The sequence below is a fragment of the Petromyzon marinus genome, chromosome 56 (genome assembly GCF_048934315.1).
Source record: "Petromyzon marinus isolate PM22_M1 ecotype Great Lakes invasive population chromosome 56, UKy_Petmar_22M1.pri1.0, whole genome shotgun sequence".
In the NCBI taxonomy this organism is placed as follows: Eukaryota; Metazoa; Chordata; class Hyperoartia; order Petromyzontiformes; family Petromyzontidae; genus Petromyzon; species Petromyzon marinus.
The window spans coordinates 2,986,501-3,003,072 of NC_133722.1; the positions used below are offsets into that span (position 1 = coordinate 2,986,501).

The 16,572-nt window shown below is 54.9% G+C and overlaps 1 protein-coding gene across 1 annotated transcript; it reads left to right on the forward strand.

Moving 5' to 3' along the window:
• The first annotated feature begins 1,208 nt into the window (after positions 1–1,208).
• LOC116954767 (uncharacterized) lies at positions 1,209–15,053 on the forward strand. Its single transcript, XM_076052457.1, has 10 exons — positions 1,209–2,794; positions 3,616–3,727; positions 6,615–6,726; positions 7,353–7,522; positions 8,184–8,231; positions 9,166–9,317; positions 10,127–10,291; positions 11,191–11,328; positions 12,236–12,407; positions 12,654–15,053. The coding sequence occupies exons 1-10, from the start codon at positions 2,694–2,696 to the stop codon at positions 12,714–12,716; spliced, it is 1,233 nt and encodes a 410-aa protein (XP_075908572.1). The 5' UTR covers positions 1,209–2,693; the 3' UTR covers positions 12,717–15,053.
• Positions 15,054–16,572: the final 1,519 nt, after the last annotated feature.

A 16,572-nucleotide genomic window follows, 5' to 3' on the forward strand; every position in this document is an offset into this window, starting at 1 on the left:
GAAACTTTTGGGTTCAACTTTAAGTATCGCATATCTGTACAGAGACTGCTACTTACGAACATTCGACTTACGAACTTTCAGAGATACGAACAAACCAGTTGCCTGTTCAAACCCAGAGTTGTAAGTTCAACCGCAGTGCAATAGATGGCAGAAGTGGCATCTACAGAACGTGAAGAACCAGTGGCATCTACAGAACGTGAAGAACCAGTGGCATCTACATCTACAGAAGGTGAAGAACCAGTGGCATCTACATCTGTAGAACGTGAAGAACCAGTGGCATCTACATCTACAGAACGTGAAGAACCAGTGGCATCTACAGAACATGAAGAACCAGTGGCATCTACAGAACGTGAAGAACCAGTGGCATCTACATCTACAGAAGGTGAAGAACCAGTGACATCTACATCTACAGAAGGTGAAGAACCAGTGGCATCTACATCTACAGAACGTGAAGAACCAGTGGCATCTACATCTGTAGAACGTGAAGAACCAGTGGCATCTACAGAACGTGAAGAACCAGTGGCATCTACATCTGCAGAACATGAAGAACCAGTGGCATCTACATCTACAGAACGTGAAGAACCAGTGGCATCTACAGAACGTGAAGAACCAGTGGCATCTACATCTGCAGAACGTGAAGAACCAGTGGTATCTACATTTACAGAACTTGAAGAACCAGTGGCATTTACATCTACAGAACGTGAAGAACCAGTGGCATCTACATCTGCAGAACGTGAAGAACCAGTGGCATCTACATCTGCAGGACGTGAATAATCAATGGCATCTACAGAAGTGAAGAACCAGTGGCATCTACATCTACAGAACGTGAAGAACCAGTGGCATCTACAGAACGTGAAGAACCAGTGGCATCTACATCTACAGAAGGTGAAGAACCAGTGGCATCTACAGAACGTGAAGAACCAGTGGCATCTACATCTGTAGAACGTGAAGAACCAGTGGCATATACAGAACGTGAAGAACCAGTGGCATCTACATCTACAGAACGTGAAGAACCAGTGGCATCTACAGAACATGAAGAACCAGTGGCATCTACAGAACGTGAAGAACCAGTGGCATCTACATCTACACAAGGTGAAGAACCAGTCGCATCTACAGAAGGTGAAGAACCAGTGGCATCTACATCTACAGAAGGTGAAGAACCAGTGGCATCTACATCTGCAGAACATGAAGAACCAGTGGCATTTACATCTACAGGACGTGAAGAACCAGTGGCATCTACATCTGCAGAACGTGAAGAACCAGTGGCATCTACATCTGCAGGACGTGAATAATCAATGGCATCTACATCTACAGAAGTGAAGAACCAGTGGCATCTACATCTACAGAACGTGAAGAACCAGTGGCATCTACAGAACGTGAAGAACCAGTGGCATCTACATCTACAGAAGGTGAAGAACCAGTGGCATCTACAGAACGTGAAGAACCAGTGGCATCTACATCTGTAGAACGTGAAGAACCAGTGGCATATACAGAACGTGAAGAACCAGTGGCATCTACATCTACAGAACGTGAAGAACCAGTGGCATCTACAGAACATGAAGAACCAGTGGCATCTACAGAACGTGAAGAACCAGTGGCATCTACATCTACAGAAGGTGAAGAACCAGTGGCATCTACATCTACAGAAGGTGAAGAACCAGTGGCATCTACATCTACAGAAGGTGAAGAACCAGTGGCATCTACATCTGCAGAACATGAAGAACCAGTGGCATCTACATCTACAGAACGTGAAGAACCAGTGGCATCTACAGAACGTGAAGAACCAGTGGCATCTACATCTGCAGAACGTGAAGAACCAGTGGTATCTACATTTACAGAACGTGAAGAACCAGTGGCATTTACATCTACAGAACGTGAAGAACCAGTGGCATCTACATCTGCAGAACATGAAGAACCAGTGGCATCTACATCTGCAGGACGTGAATAATCAATGGCATCTACATCTACAGAAGTGAAGAACCAGTGGCATCTACATCTACAGAACGTGAAGAACCAGTGGCATCTACATGTACAGAACGTGAAGAACTAGTGGTATCTACATCTGCAGAAGGTGAAGAACCAGTGGCATCTACATGTACAGAACGTGAAGAACCAGTGATATCTACATCTACAGAACGTGAAGAACCAGTGACATCTACATCTACAGAACGTGAAGAACCAGTTACATCTACAGAACATGAAGAACCAGTGGCATCTACATCTGTAGAACGTGAAGAATCAGTGGCATCTACATCTGCAGAACGTGAAGAACCAGTGGCATCTACATCTACAGAAGGTGAAGAACCAGTGGCATCTACATCTACAGAAAGTGAAGAACCAGTGGCATCTACATCTACAGAAAGTGAAGAACCAGTGGCATCTACATGTACAGAACGTGAAGAACCAGTGACATTTAACAGGAGGTTGTACAACTTTTAAAGCCATTCCCCACAAGTTTAGTGTACACGTCGCACAACGTGTTTGGAATCGACGGGAGTAAAGTTGTACTTACGAACAAATCGACTTACGAACAGGAACCGAATTCGTTCATAGGTCGAGGAGTCCCCTGTACCCGTTGCCGTGGTAACAGGAACCGTTGATGAAAGTCGTTGGCGGGGCTCAGCCGTCACGTGCTGAGAGGGGTGGGGTCGCGTCGCCCAATCAGGACGCTACCGCCGGCGGGCCGCGGACCAATGAGAGATGCGGACGCGTCCCCGGGGGGCGGCGCCTCGCGCATTCAAATCGCTGGGACGATGGCGGCGGAGACGACGCGCGGAGCGGGAGGAGCGCTCGGGTGGGGGGACACTCGGAGACACGGGAGACGTGGGGGACAAACACGGGGGACGTGGGGGTTAGACACGGGAGACGTGGGGGACAAACACGGGGGACGTGGGGGACAAACACGGGAGACGTGGGGGACACGGGGGATGTGGGGGACACATTGAGATGTGGGAGACACGGGGGACGTGGGGGACAGACACGGGGGACGTGGGGGACAGACACGGGAGACGTGGGGGTTAGACACGGGAGACGTGGGGGACACGGGGGATGTGGGGGACACACTGAGATGTGGGAGACACGGGGGACGTGGGGGACAGACACGGGGGACGTGGGGGACAGACACGGGGATGTGGGGGACACGGACGTGGGGGACAGACACGGGGATGTGGGGGGCGTGGGGGACACACTGAGATGTGGGGGACACGGGGGACGTGGGAGACACGGGGATGTGGGGGACAGACACGGGAGACAGAGCTATGGGAGACAGAGCTATGGGAGACAGAGCTATGGGAGACAGAGCTATGGGAGACAGAGCTATGGGAGACAGAGCTATGGGAGACAGAGCTATGGGAGACAGAGCTATGGGAGACAGAGCTATGGGAGACAGAGCTATGGGAGACAGAGCTATGGGAGACAGAGCTATGGGAGACACGAGTGACGTGGAGATACGGGGGGAGGCATGCCATGCCAAGCCATGCCAAGCCAAGAAGTCGAGTCAACAAAGTTGACTGCCATCTTTGTTGACCCACCACCCTTGCCCGAACAACACCGGGCGTGAGCCCCGGTGGTGGGAGTTGGCCCCGGTGAGTGACAGGTCGCACCACGTGTTCGCAGGGTGCTGCAGGAGGCCGAGGCGCTCCTCGGCGCGGCTTGGGGTGGTCACGACGAGGGGAGCCGTGAGGAGGTGGCGACGGCGCCAGCCGGCGTGGCGTACGAGCGATCGATGGTGAGAGCCCAGCGTGTGTGCCCGGGTGTGCGACCATAAGGTGGGAGCGTGAGCGATGAGGTGTGGGGGGTGGGAAGGTGGGAGACGTGGTAGTGATACGCTGGGAGTCCGTAATAGAGAGGGGGGGGGGGGTTTTTGTGGGTTGGATTGCGTGAATGTATAAATGTGTGTCGTTAAGCCGGCAACCACCCGACACAGCCAACTAGTCAGGGGTTGTCACGCAAACAGAACGTGGCCAATTCGTCACTAGTACAGCACTGGTGTATAGTGTAGTGTATTGTGTATAGTAGTGTAATGTATAGTGTGGTATAGTGTATAGTAGTGTATACTAGTACAGCACTAGTGTATAGTGTAGTGTATAGTAGTGTATACTAGTACAACACTAGTGTATAGTGTAGTATATTGTGTATAGTAGTATAGTGTAGTGTATACTAGTACAACACTAGTGTATAGTATAGTATATTGTGTATAGTAGTGTATAGTGTAGTGTATACTAGTACAGCACGAGTGTATAGTGTAGTGTGTAGTGTATAGTGTTGTGTATAGTGTAGTATACTAGTACAGCACTAGTGTATCATAGTGTAGTGTATAGTAGTGTAGTGTATACTAGTACAGCACTATTGTATCGTAGTGTATAGTGTGGTGTAGTGTATAGTGTAGTGTATTGTATAGTGTAGTATACTAGTCCAGCACACCGGTTGTGTGTTGTAGAGCCAAGCCACAACATTTACACTCTGAGTACCGTGACGTTTGGCCAGTAGTTACTACTGGGAGTGTTGAGTGAGAGTGTGGTGGGCTGAGTGGGCTGAGTGCACGGGTGGATGAGGTCGGGTTAAGTGAGCGGGGGGCACGAGTGCGAAAGGTTTGGTGAGCAGGTGAGTGAGTGAAGGGTGGGTGAAGGGTGAGTGAAGGGTGGGTGAGTGAGCAGGTGGGTGAGTGAATGGTGAGTGAGCAGGTGGGTGAGTGAATGGTGAGTGAAGGGTGGGTGAGTGAGCAGGTGGATGATTGAAGGGTGAGCGAGCAGGTGGTGAGTGAGCAGGTGGGTGAGTGAAGGGTGAGCGAAGGGTGAGCAGGTGGGTGAGTGAAGGGTGAGTGAGCAGGTGGGTGAGTGAAGGGTGGGTGAGTGAAGGGTGGGTGAGTGAAGGGTGAGTGAGCAGTTGGGTGAGTGAAGGGTGAGTGAGCAGGTGGGTGAGTGAAGGGTGAGTGAAGGGTGAGTGAAGGGTGAGTGAAGGGTGAGTGAAGGGTGAGTGAGTGAAGGGTGAGTGAGCAGTTGGGTGAGTGAAGGGTGAGTGAGCAGGTGGGTGAGGGAAGGGTGAGTGAAGGGTGAGTGAAGGGTGAGTGAGCAGTTGGGTGAGTGAAGGGTGAGTGAGCAGGTGGGTGAGTGAATGGTGAGTGAAGGGTGAGTGAGCAGGTGGGTGAGTGAAGGGTGAGTGAGCAGTGAGTGAATGGTGAGTGAGCAGGTGGGTGAGTGAAGGGTGAGTGAAGGGTAAGTGAAGGGTGAGCAGGTGGGTGAGTGAAGGGTGAGTGAAGGGTGAGTGAGCAGGTGGGTGAGTGAAGGGTGAGTGAAGGGTGAGTGAAGGGTGAGTGAAGGGTGAGTGAGCAGGTGGGTGAGTGAAGGGTGAGTGAAGGGTGAGTGAATGGTGAGCGATGTTAGATTAGGATGAGTCGAAAGGCCCAGCCGTGTGGGTGGCAGGGTGAGGTGGGCAAGTGAGCGACTGTTCAGCCGTGTGGGTGAGTGGCACCCGTCGACCCACACGGCTCGCCCCGAATTCTTGTGCAGGGGAATTGAGTTTTCAGGTCCACACGGCGTACAGATGTTTCAATGCGGGCTTTGTAGGATGAACGTTGAGATTTATAAGGGCACGGGGTGACCAATAAGGTCTGAATTGCTCTGTAATGAGGTAGGCACTGATAAGGGGGTTGACAGTATGTAGTGGTGAGTGTAGTAGTGGTGAGTGTAAGAGTGGTGATTGTAGTGGTGAGTGTACTAGTGGTGATTGTCTGTGTTTGTGTTTCTCCCTTGTGATGGGACTTTGTATGATGAACGTTGAGATTTATAGGGGCACGGGGTGATCGATACGTTCTGAATTGGTCTGTAATGAGGATGGCACTGATAAGGGGGTTGATAAGTAATGTAAGCAGGTGAGAAGGTGAGGGATCGAGCAGGCGGGTGAGTGAATTGAGCGAGGGGGGGGAGGAGAAGGTGGGTGGGCGATTTGAGTCGTGCGATTTTGAGAGTGACTTTGTTGAGCGACCGGTGGCTCAGGTGCGGCCCTGGCTTGAGACTCCCGGCTAGGATGAAGCACCTCCACTACGCCAACGCTTCTGTGCGAGCGGTGGCGTAGCGGTTAATGCGCCGCGCTGCGAACCCGGCAAACCCGAGTTCAATTCCCGCTCACGGCCAACGGCAGTGACGATTATCTGGAACCGGTCCTGAGCCTTCCCTGGGTCGACTCGGCCTCAAATGAGTACCCGCTGCGACGTGTAACAATCGCCGGCTGGGGATGCAAAGGCGGCCGGGCGTGGCGCTGGCTACCCCGGCCCCCTCGTGTGCCGTGCCGGCCTTCTGCCCTTCGTTGACAGCACCCCAACATTCTGTTAAGTCAGTTTAACACGTAGGCTTTCGCGACCATTCTGGCGAATTGCCCGATGATGCTGGAAGTATTTACCAGCGAAACGTCGTACTCAAACTGTAAATGTGGATTAACTCTTCAACACACCGGTGGGCTGAAGTAGTGAATTATTTGTCTTTTGTCAACGTGACACTTTTCTTTGCTGATTGGCCGTGTCGGGTGGTGGAGGGTTACGACACATTTATAAATAAACGCGATCTAACCCAAAAACCTTTTATTATGAATTCTGTTAAGTCTTCACCTTCTGTCAACAGTGGGAGCTGCGGACAGTCAAGAGGTGCTTCATGGCGCGATACGCGAACCACCACATGGTGAAATTCCTGTGCGGGGACGAGGACCGCCGCCTGATGGACGCCGCCAAAATCGGTGCGAAGCGACGCCTCTGGGTGACGCGGTGGGGGGCGGGGGGGTTAGCCCGGCACCACACGGGTGCCCGTGGTCAAACCGGGTTCTCGAGCGTAGCGCGTTGACGGTCTCCGCCACCCGGCCACTCGCCTGCCGGCTCTACGCGGTGACGCTCGCCCCCTACGGTCTAAACCCGGGGTCCTCCACCCGGTTGGCTATCGCGGTCCCCCATTGAAGTTTCACTCGGTGCGTTGGAGTCTCCGCAACACGACGTCGGCGTTTCTCGAACACGTTCAACATCTTTCTTGTGCGGTATCCATGCTGCAGCCTGCGTGCACCCCCACCCACCCCCCCCCCCCCAATCCTGAGAGGCTAGGAGGTGGGGGGAGTGGGGAGCACGACCCACCGGTTGGGGACTGCCGATCTCGACTTCAGATCGGCAATGTTTCATCAGGAAGGAGAAACGTGCTGGGGGCCCAATGAATTTGTCAGTCACGCTCTCTCACCGGCACGCAGAGTGAAACCTCGGACTTTGTGCGGCAACACCGCGCCGACGGAGGCGCAACCGTGGAAGGGGCCCCCGCCCCCTTTGCGCGGCCGCGTTGCTCTCGCGGTTCTGCCACACGCGCGTTGTGGTGAGGGCGCAGGGGCGGAGCTGGCGGCGACGCAGCGCGAAGTCAAGCGGCTGAAGGGCGCCTGCGGCCGCGTGGAAGAGGCGGTGGGGGTGGCGGCCGACGCGCTCTGCGACAACCTGGAGCGGCTGGAGGCCGCGCGGGACGCCCTGCGCGTCCGGCTCGCCGCCCGGAGCGCCGACGCGGTGAGGCGCCGGCGGGGATCGCCACCGCGTGCGTGTACAGCCACGGCCCTCGGTGGAGGGGGGCGGGGAGGGGAAGCAAAGTCGATGGTCTCCGGAACGTTCGCCGATGATCACACACGCGCGCTCACAACTGGTTTGTGAAATGACATTCCTTCTGCAGTTAAATTGGCCAATTCCAACGTAAACTTTTACGGGCGCGTGCAGTTGCACCAACCGCACACTCGTCGCGGTTGCAGGGGTGAACAAAAAAAAACTATGCTTTATTTTAGCAGGTAAGGCCCGCTCGGCTACGTAGCTCTTTTTGAGGAGTGACCTGGCCATAAATGATAGCTCGACGAAGTGGCTTATCATCATCACGTGCAAAATCTATAGCAGCCGAATACTCTAAACGCGTGATGTCGATTCTTCATGTGGAGGGAAAAACCGGAAGACCCGGAGAAAAATCCACGCGACCACGGGGAGAGAGAGAGAGACACGCAAACTCCAAATATACAGCAGCAGGCGTCAGAGTCGGAATCGAACCCACGACATCCTGCATACCAGGCGAGCTAGTCAATAAAAATGGTTTAGTTTTTAGTTTGAGACTCGGTGAGGCTCTCCAGGCTTAACGAGCTGTAACGGTAACCGTAACAAGAATGAACACGACGCTGCTGTCTTACAGAACCCGAACAATGGAGGGAAAGTGAATAAAGAAGAGATCCAGAAGAGGGTGAGTGTGTCCACTCTGACGGCTCATTTGTATGTATGTGTGTACGTTGAACTTCTCTCGCACAGTACGTTGACAACTGTGCTCTGGACTCGGCTGTGAAATCGTCCTCATCAAACAGTGGGACTGCTTATCCCCCACTCGCATTGATGTCTGCGTGATGCTCGATCGCCGCAAAACAGCGCCGCAACGAACGGTCTCTCTCTGACCGCGTGCTCGTCTCCTGTTTACAGTCCCCAGAGCCTGGGGTGGAAATTCCACATTCCTGTGACGAGGGCGAGTCTCCCCATAGGACAACAGCAGTTGACTTCCCCTCCCGCCGCAACGTGGCACTCATTTTATCGGGCCCCGGACGGACGGAGGGATGATGGGCCGAGCCAACCACGCCCAGCGAGGACTTGGACCAGCGACCCTTTCTCATAGCCGGTCCGCCCGCTGTACCGCTGGACATGGGTGGACGTCTGCGAAAAAGAGCTTCCCAGCTCATTGGATTCACTCAGGACGAATAGAGATTCTGATTCTCAACGGGCCAAATTAAGAGGCCACTCCATAATTCAGTAGTGGCCATGCTCAAGCCACTGTTAATGGCTTTCATTGTTCCGTCTCCTCTCGTGGGATGAATGTCAATCCTCGTCTGCCACTCCGTTATTATCCTTGACCGTCGTCGCCCACCGTCGCTTCTAGCCTTAGCGCTCCCTGCCTGCCCCAGGCCCACTTGTTTGTACGACGTCACGAACCCGCGCGTGCTCTCCGATCCGTGTGTGCTCTCCGTCTCTCGGCGTAATCCCAAGGCGTGCACCCCGCCACGCTTCTTAGTTCTTGTTGCGTATTTCTCGCGGATTACCTCGTCGCCTCTCTCGCACCTCCTCTCCTCACCTCTCTTCCATCGGGCCCCCCCCCACCTCTACTACCCCCAACGCCTTTCCGCCCCCGCCAGGTGGAGAAGCTGCGAGTGGCGGAGGAATCGCTGCAGCTCCAGCGAGAGGCGATCGCTCGCTACCGCGTGCTCCTGGCGGCCGCCGACTCGGAGCTGGCGCAGGCGAACGAGACGGCAGCGCGGCAGGGGCGCCAGCTGGCGGAGCGCGAGTGGTGAGCGGGGACGCGGGAACCAAACACTGACAAAAGCTCGCCACGTGGCCGCGCTGCGCAAGGTTGCGGACGGAGGGGCAGGTGGTTATCGGTGGGGTGGGTGGGTGGTAGGCCCTAAACGACCGTATGGTCAAGCCCTGCCCCTCACTCGAATGAAGTGCCAAACTGTCCGCTAGAACCAGGTCTCTCAGTTACCGTAGTCAGCTCGCCAACTAGCCAGTCACGAGTCCTAGCCACCTGGCAAACACACCCCGAACACCGGTCAGCCAACCAAGCCACTCGTACGAGTCGTCTCTTTGACTCTAGCCATCAAAGCCACTACTGCTAGCCCTAACCAACTCGTGAGCCAGCCACTAGTCGTTACCTCACTAACAGCTAGCCACCCAGGCCACTAATACCATCTCTGGCCCTAATCAACTGGCCACGCAGGCCATGAGTACTATTGTTCCTGAGAGACCGATGTGTACCAGTGCATGTGCACCGCGCTGTGTGTGTGTGTGCGTATGTGCGCGTGTGGGGAGAGCTGCGCTACGAACCCGGCGACCCGGGTTCGATTCCCGCTGATGGCCACCAACAGCAGTGACGATTATCTGAAGCGGTCCTGGGCCTCCCCTAGGTCGACTCAGCCTCAAATGAGTACCTGGCGCAGTGTGTAAAAATATTGCCACTAGGGAGACGAAGCCTGCTGGACCTGGTGCTGGCCACCCACCCCGTCGTGTGCCGTTCCGACCTTCGTAGATGCTCGCTAACGCCACTTGCCCCAACAGTCTCGTCAAGGCTATACGGGGGATCTTTGTCTCTGCGTGCAGGGAGGTGCGCGCGTCGCAGCTGCTGCAGGGGCTGTGTGACATGCGTCTGCTGCCCGGCGCCACCGAGGAGGCCCTGAGCGTGGAGATGACGCTGAGAAAGGCCGCCCCCCTCCGCCTGGATCTCTCCCTCCACCCCGACGGCACCGTGAGCGACGTCCAGGCAAGGTGGCTCGGGCGTTTGCAGAGGGGACAGCGGCGTAGCCGTCGATCGCGTGCGGTTGTACCGACCGCACACTCGTGGAGGATGCAGGGGTACAACGTGACTTTACCGAAAGAACCAAGAATATAAAACAAACACTTTTTTTTATTTTAACAGTTGAGGCCCACCGAGCTATATAGCTCTCATTCAGAAGTGACCTGGCCACAAATGATAGCTCAACAAAGTGGCTTATCACGTGGAAAATCGGGTGGGCCGTTAATGCAGCCAAATATTCTAAACGCGTGTTTCTAAGTGTGGAGGGAACAACCGGAGGATGCGGAGAAAAATCCACGCGACCACGGGGAGAACACGCAAACTCCGAATGTACGGGCATTGGGGTGGGAATGGAACCCTCGTCCTCCTGCATAGCAGGCGAGGTAGTTAACATCTCCGAGCCACCGTGGGGTGACGTTGGCGTGGCTCTAGGGGCTCTGCCATGGGGGTTCTGGGTGCTTGGGAACTTGGGACGGAATCTCTACCGGTCGGGAAGTTGGGGTGGGGGGTGGGGACCCAAGAGCGGAGGCTCACGATTGGCCCCTTGGGAAGCACGCGGCACCGGTCACCGTTGACGTGCCGATACCATCAACGCGCTTATATATACACACACATCAGAACCCGGTTTATTCACAGACGGCTGTAGCGCGGATTCGAACCCAGACTGTCAGCGGTGACGCCGTGAGGTGGTGTCTCCGAGCCTCGGCCACGGGAGGCCGAACCGGATTCTAACCGAGGGTCCTTGTCTCGCGCGCTGAACTGAGCCCCATCTCGGTGGCGGTAGCTCAGCGCCGCAGAGCCCCACCCTGCTGCTCTTGAGGCCTACAATCCGGCGAGCGATCGTGCCGGTGTCTGCGTGCGCACAGACGAGCCGCGTGGTGCTGGGCATCGAGGACCTGTGTGACGGTGGTCGGGGAGTCGGCAAGGTTAGCTCCGTCCTCGCGGAGATCCGGCGCCGCTACGAGGGGCAGGCGGCGCTCGTCGCCGAGGTCCAGCGCCTGCAGAGCCGGTGCGAGCGCCGCACTCACCGGCACTCCTCAACCGCACTCGTTCACGCGGAACTGTCAACTGTGACGGTCATCGTCACCGCCGCACCAATTTAACAATGGTTCAATCATCATCCTCAACACCACAGGGTTAACCAAAATCAACTGCACACACGCACCATGGCATCACGACACACCACGCAGGGTTACCTACACTTAAGCCACGCTCACACACCACACACACACACACACCGTGCTAACCATAATTTGCTCTACACTGCACTGGGTCAACCACACTCAAACACGCTCCCACCGTGATAATCATCACCAACATCGCCACTTGGTTAACCACACTCAACCACACCGTGGTAAATGAGTACTTGGTGCAGTGTGGTCAGCTTCCGCACAAGGCCGCCAATATTGTACTGTACTCGTCGCACCGCCGCCTTGTGTGCCGTGCCGGCCTTAATAGGTGCTCGCCAACGAGCACGTGCCCCAACAATTTGTTGAAGATTACACTGGGGATCTTTGTCTTTTGTGTATCTGCCCGCGAGACGTTTTTGTGTTTTTAGTCGTGTCTTTAAGCACTTGTGTGTGGGCCGGTAGGGGGAGCGGCAGCGTAGTAGTTAGCGCGCTGCCGCTACGAACCCGGTGACACGAGTTCGATTCCCGCTCACGGCCAACGCCAGCGACGATGATCTGAACCAGTCTCGGGCCTCCGTTTGGTCGGCTGAGCCTTGAACGAGTACGCTGGTGCGGTGTGTAAACGTCGCCACTCGGGAGGCAAACGCGGCCGGCGCGTGGTGCTGGCCACCCCCTTTGTGTGCCGCGCCGGCCTTCACAGGCGCTGCTCGCTAACAACGCTCGCCCCGACGGTCGGTCAGCGGCTACAAGGGGGGGGGGGGGTCTTTGTGTGCGTCGGTGCGGCAGGTTCGCGGTGGACTGGCGGGAATCGGAGCGGCAAATGCGCGTGCTGCTGGGCGCCACGGCGAGCGTGGTGTGCACCCTGCATGCGCCGCCCGGCTACCCCGCCACCGGCAGCGGCGCCACTCTGCTGTCCGTCACCGGCGCCGAGCCGCGCCCCGACATCTCCACCCTCCGGGTGCGAGTCGGACCGTTCTCTCGGTCCACCACATTGTCTGGAGAGGGCCGGTCTTGTCGTCCCAGACTTTCCGGTCTCAAGCCGCGATAACCCTGTGCTCCTATTCTTTGGGTCTTTCGGTAAAGTCACGTAGATAAGTTTACCGATAACTTTCGCGAAAGACCCAAAGAATATTAATTCCTGCAGTCACGAAAGCTTTAGGTCAAGATTTAACCCTGTACTCCCTTCTGCCCTCTTTTCCCGCAGCCGCCTCAAGACTCGCCCACGCTCACCGACTGGCTCGCGCACCTGCAGCAGCTGTTTGCGTGAGCTGCAGGGAAACACCTGCAGCCGCAAACAACTCAGCACGGCGACAACGATACCTTGGCCTCTCTCTGGCCGTGTCTCTCTCTGGCTGTGTCTCTCTCTGTGTCTCTCTCTGACCGTGTCTCTCTCTGTGTCTCTCTGACCGTGTCTCTCTCTGTGTCTCTCTCTGACCGTGTCTCTCTCTGTGTCTCTCTCTGGCCGTGTCTCTCTCTGACCGTGTCTCTCTCTGGCCGTGTCTCTCTCTGACCGTGTCTCTCTCTGGCCGTGTCTCTCTCTGTGTCCCTCTCTGACCGTGTCTCTCTCTGGCCGTGTCCCTCTCTGGCCGTGTCTCTCTCTGGCCGTGTCTCTCTCTGACCGTGTCTCTCTCTGACCGTGTCTCTCTCTGACCGTGTCTCTCTCTGACCGTGTCTCTCTCTGGCCGTGTCTCTCTCTGACCGTGTCTCTCTCTGACCTTGTCTCTCTCTGACCGCGTCTCTCTCTGACCGCGTCTCTCTCTGACCGCGTCTCTCTCTGACCGCGTCTCTCTCTGACCGTGTCTCTCTGACCGTGTCTCTCTCTGACCGTGTCTCTCTCTGACCGTGTCTCTCTCTGACCTTGTCTCTCTCTGACCGTGTCTCTCTCTGACCGTGTCTCTCTCTGACCGTGTCTCTGACCGTGTCTCTGGCCGTGTCTCTGGCCGTGTCTCTCTCTGGCCGTGTCTCTCTCTGGCCGTGTCTCTCTCTGACCGTGTCTCTCTCTGACCGTGTCTCTCTCTGACCGTGTCCCTCTCTGACCGTGTCCCTCTCTGACCGTGTCCCTCTCTGACCGTGTCTCTCTCTGACCGTGTCTCCATGCGTGATTCACGACGACTGTCTGTCACTTCACCTGTCAGTGGAAGTATTTGGTTGTGTATGAATTCCGGATGCGTTCTACATAAACTTCGGAATAATCCAACAAAAAATAGGACTCAAAATTTTCTGATGATTGCTAAACTTGTTTTGCTTCCGACCGGAAGTGACATCACTCATTTGACGTCACGTCTGTGCTGTCCATGCCAAAAGTGTTGCGACGTAACACCACTGAATTTTAGCACAAAGGCATTTGAGATTGGTGCATAACGTAGACGATTCAGAAATTGTCCTTAAATATCGATTATTTTTTCCCTCCTGAGTGCATATTGCCTGTCGCTCATGCCATGCTGTCTCTGCATGTGTCTCCATCTGTTAGCTGTGTGTGTAGCTGTCCCGGGTTGTTGGCTGTCTGCATGTGTCTATCTGTTAGCTGTGTGTGTCTAAATGGTCTCCTGTTGTTGGCTGTCTGCATGTCTCTATCTGTTAGCTGTGTGTGTAACTGGTCTCCAGTTGTTGGCTGTCTGCATGTGTCTATCTGTTAGCTGTCTGTGTGACTGGTCTCCTGTTGTTGGCTGTCTGCATGTGTCTCCATCTGTTAGCTGTGTGTGTGGCTGGTCTGTTGTTGGCTGTCTGCATGTCTCCATCTGTTAGCTGTGTGTGTGGCTGGTCTCCTGTTGTTGGCTGTCTGCATGTGTCTATCTGTTAGCTGTGTGTGTGGCTGTCCCGGGTTGTTGGCTGTCTGCATGTGTCTATCTGTTAGCTGTGTGTGTGGCTGGTCTCCTGTTGTTGGCTGTCTGCATGTGTCTATCTGTTAGCTGTGTGTGTAACTGGTCTCCAGTTGTTGGCTGTCTGCATGTGTCCATCTGTTAGCTGTCTGTGTGACTGGTCTCCTGTTAGCTGTCTGCATGTGTCTGTTAGCTGTGTGTGTGGCTGGTCTCCTGTTGTTGGCTGTCTGCATGTCTCTATCTGTTAGCTGTGTGTGTGGCTGGTCTCCTGTTGTTGGCTGTCTGCATGTGTCTCCATCTGTTAGCTGTGTGTGGCTGTCCCGGGTTGTTGGCTGTCTGCATGTGTCTATCTGTTAGCTGTGTGTGTGGCTGGTCTCCTGTTGTTGGCTGTCTGCATGTGTCTATCTGTTAGCTGTGTGTGTGGCTGGTCTCCTGTTCTTGGCTGTCTGCACGTGTCTTATCTGTTAGCTGTGTGTGTAGCTGTCCCGGGTTGTTGGATGTCTGCATGTGTCTCCATCTGTTAGCTGTGTGTGTGGCTGTCCCGGGTTGTTGGCTGTATGCATGTGTCTCCATCTGTTAGCTGTGTGTGTGGCTGGTCTCCTGTTGTTGGCTGTCTGCATGTGTCTCCATCTGTTAGCTGTGGCTACATTTCACTTGGGACTTTGGTCTCATCGTCGTCATAAGCATCCGTTATGAATCACGGGGTGTGGCGAATGGTTTTATTTTCTTATATTTTCGGTAACTGTACATTTATTTTTGTCGTAATAAAATGTTTCACTTTCTAATTATGAAGCCTGACGGATGGATGTCCACGGTGTGGCGTGCGTGTGCGGCAGTTCCAGCGGTTAACGCGCTGCGCCACGAACCCCGTGGCCCGAGTTCGATTCCCGCTCACGGCCTACACCAGTGACGTTTATCTGAACCGGCCCTGGGCCTCCCCTAGGTCGACTCAAGTGATTACCTGGTGCGGCGTGTAAACATCGCTACTAGGGAGACACAGACGTGGTGGCTGGTCACCCCCTCGTGTGGCGTGCCAGCCTTTATAGGTGCTCGCGAACAGCACTCGCCCTAACATCGCGTTCAGGCTACACGGGGGATCGTTGTCTTTGTGCAACGATGCGAATCTGTGCTTTTCTTACGACCTGTTTGGTATCGTTTGCCACGTTTAGGGTTTTTCGAATCGGCTTTTTGTCTCCTTAGTCCTGGTAACCAAGTGCACGAGAGAAGACCGCTCAACTCGTGGTCTGATCTAGATCTGAAGTTTGCGTGACTGCAGTGATCCATACTCTTTGGTTCTGTCGGTAAAGTCACGTGGGTATCAAATAAATTAAAACCGCGACGTTTCGGGAGCAACGCAAGCGTCCGTCATCAGGTGGAACAGCCGCAGCAAGAAACAAATTGCTGTAGTGGGCAAAAGAGCTGCTTGTGACAAGAGGTTATACTGGTAGGAACCTCCTGGTTACACCACCAGCCCACGGGATTATTGTGTCCGGCCGTCTGTCGTGCATCCAAAAATGAGAGGGGAGGGGCTGGGAGGGGAGGGTGGGGCTGGGTGGGGAGGGGCTGGGTGGAGAGGGTGGGGCTGGGTGGGGAGGGGCTGGTCACCCCGTGGTGCCCTTATAAAACTCAACGTTTAACCTACTCACGCCGGCTTGTGCCCGCCCTCACAGTCCGGGCATATTGTGCGGAACACACCACGTGGTGCCGCCGTTGTTGACCCTGGCCATTGAGTGAGCAACCCGACGTTCCTACCAGCTCCCTCCGCAGGAATGTGTTATAAGGCAAGACAGGGATGAGGAGCCAGCGAGGAGAGAGGGTCAGGAGGTGGTGGTGGTGGGGTAGGGGGCTCTGCAACTTGCAACCGCAAGTTCGACAATGCCGGGGCTGGGCAGTGAGCGGGCCTGGGGGGGGGGTAGAAGGCTGAAGAAACTTGGAGATGCGGATATGAAGGCAAACTGTAAAATAATGAAGGTTTCGCCTGGCTAATAGCATCCTTCCAATGATTGCTCAATTTGTATCCATCTTCTCGGTTGAAGTTAATGTTTATATATCTGGATGGCTTCATGAACAAACCTTTGAGAGTAGCCCGAAGGTTTGCGGAGCGCCTGGGTGGTCTTCCGCTCCGCTACAACACCTGCACCGTGCCAACTGAACCCGGAGTGCATGCGGAGTTTTGCAGGCCTGAGAATCGGTAACCGGTTTTCGGAACGGTTTGCATCACAGACAAACTCCTTGGTGCCGTCACGTGGTGTATGCTGTCGGTGTGTCCATTGGCCTAAATGTAACGGCCACCTCGTCACCTCA

Bases quoted from the DNA above. Each gene is read 5' to 3' on its own strand.
- LOC116954767 (XM_076052457.1), top strand. From the start codon at position 2,694: ATGAGAGATGCGGACGCGTCCCCGGGGGGCGGCGCCTCGCGCATTCAA. The intron at 6,727-7,352 runs GTGCGAAGCGAC...GTGAGGGCGCAG, and splicing joins GATGGACGCCGCCAAAATCG to GGGCGGAGCTGGCGGCGACG. The intron at 9,318-10,126 runs GTGAGCGGGGAC...CTCTGCGTGCAG, and splicing joins CAGCTGGCGGAGCGCGAGTG to GGAGGTGCGCGCGTCGCAGC.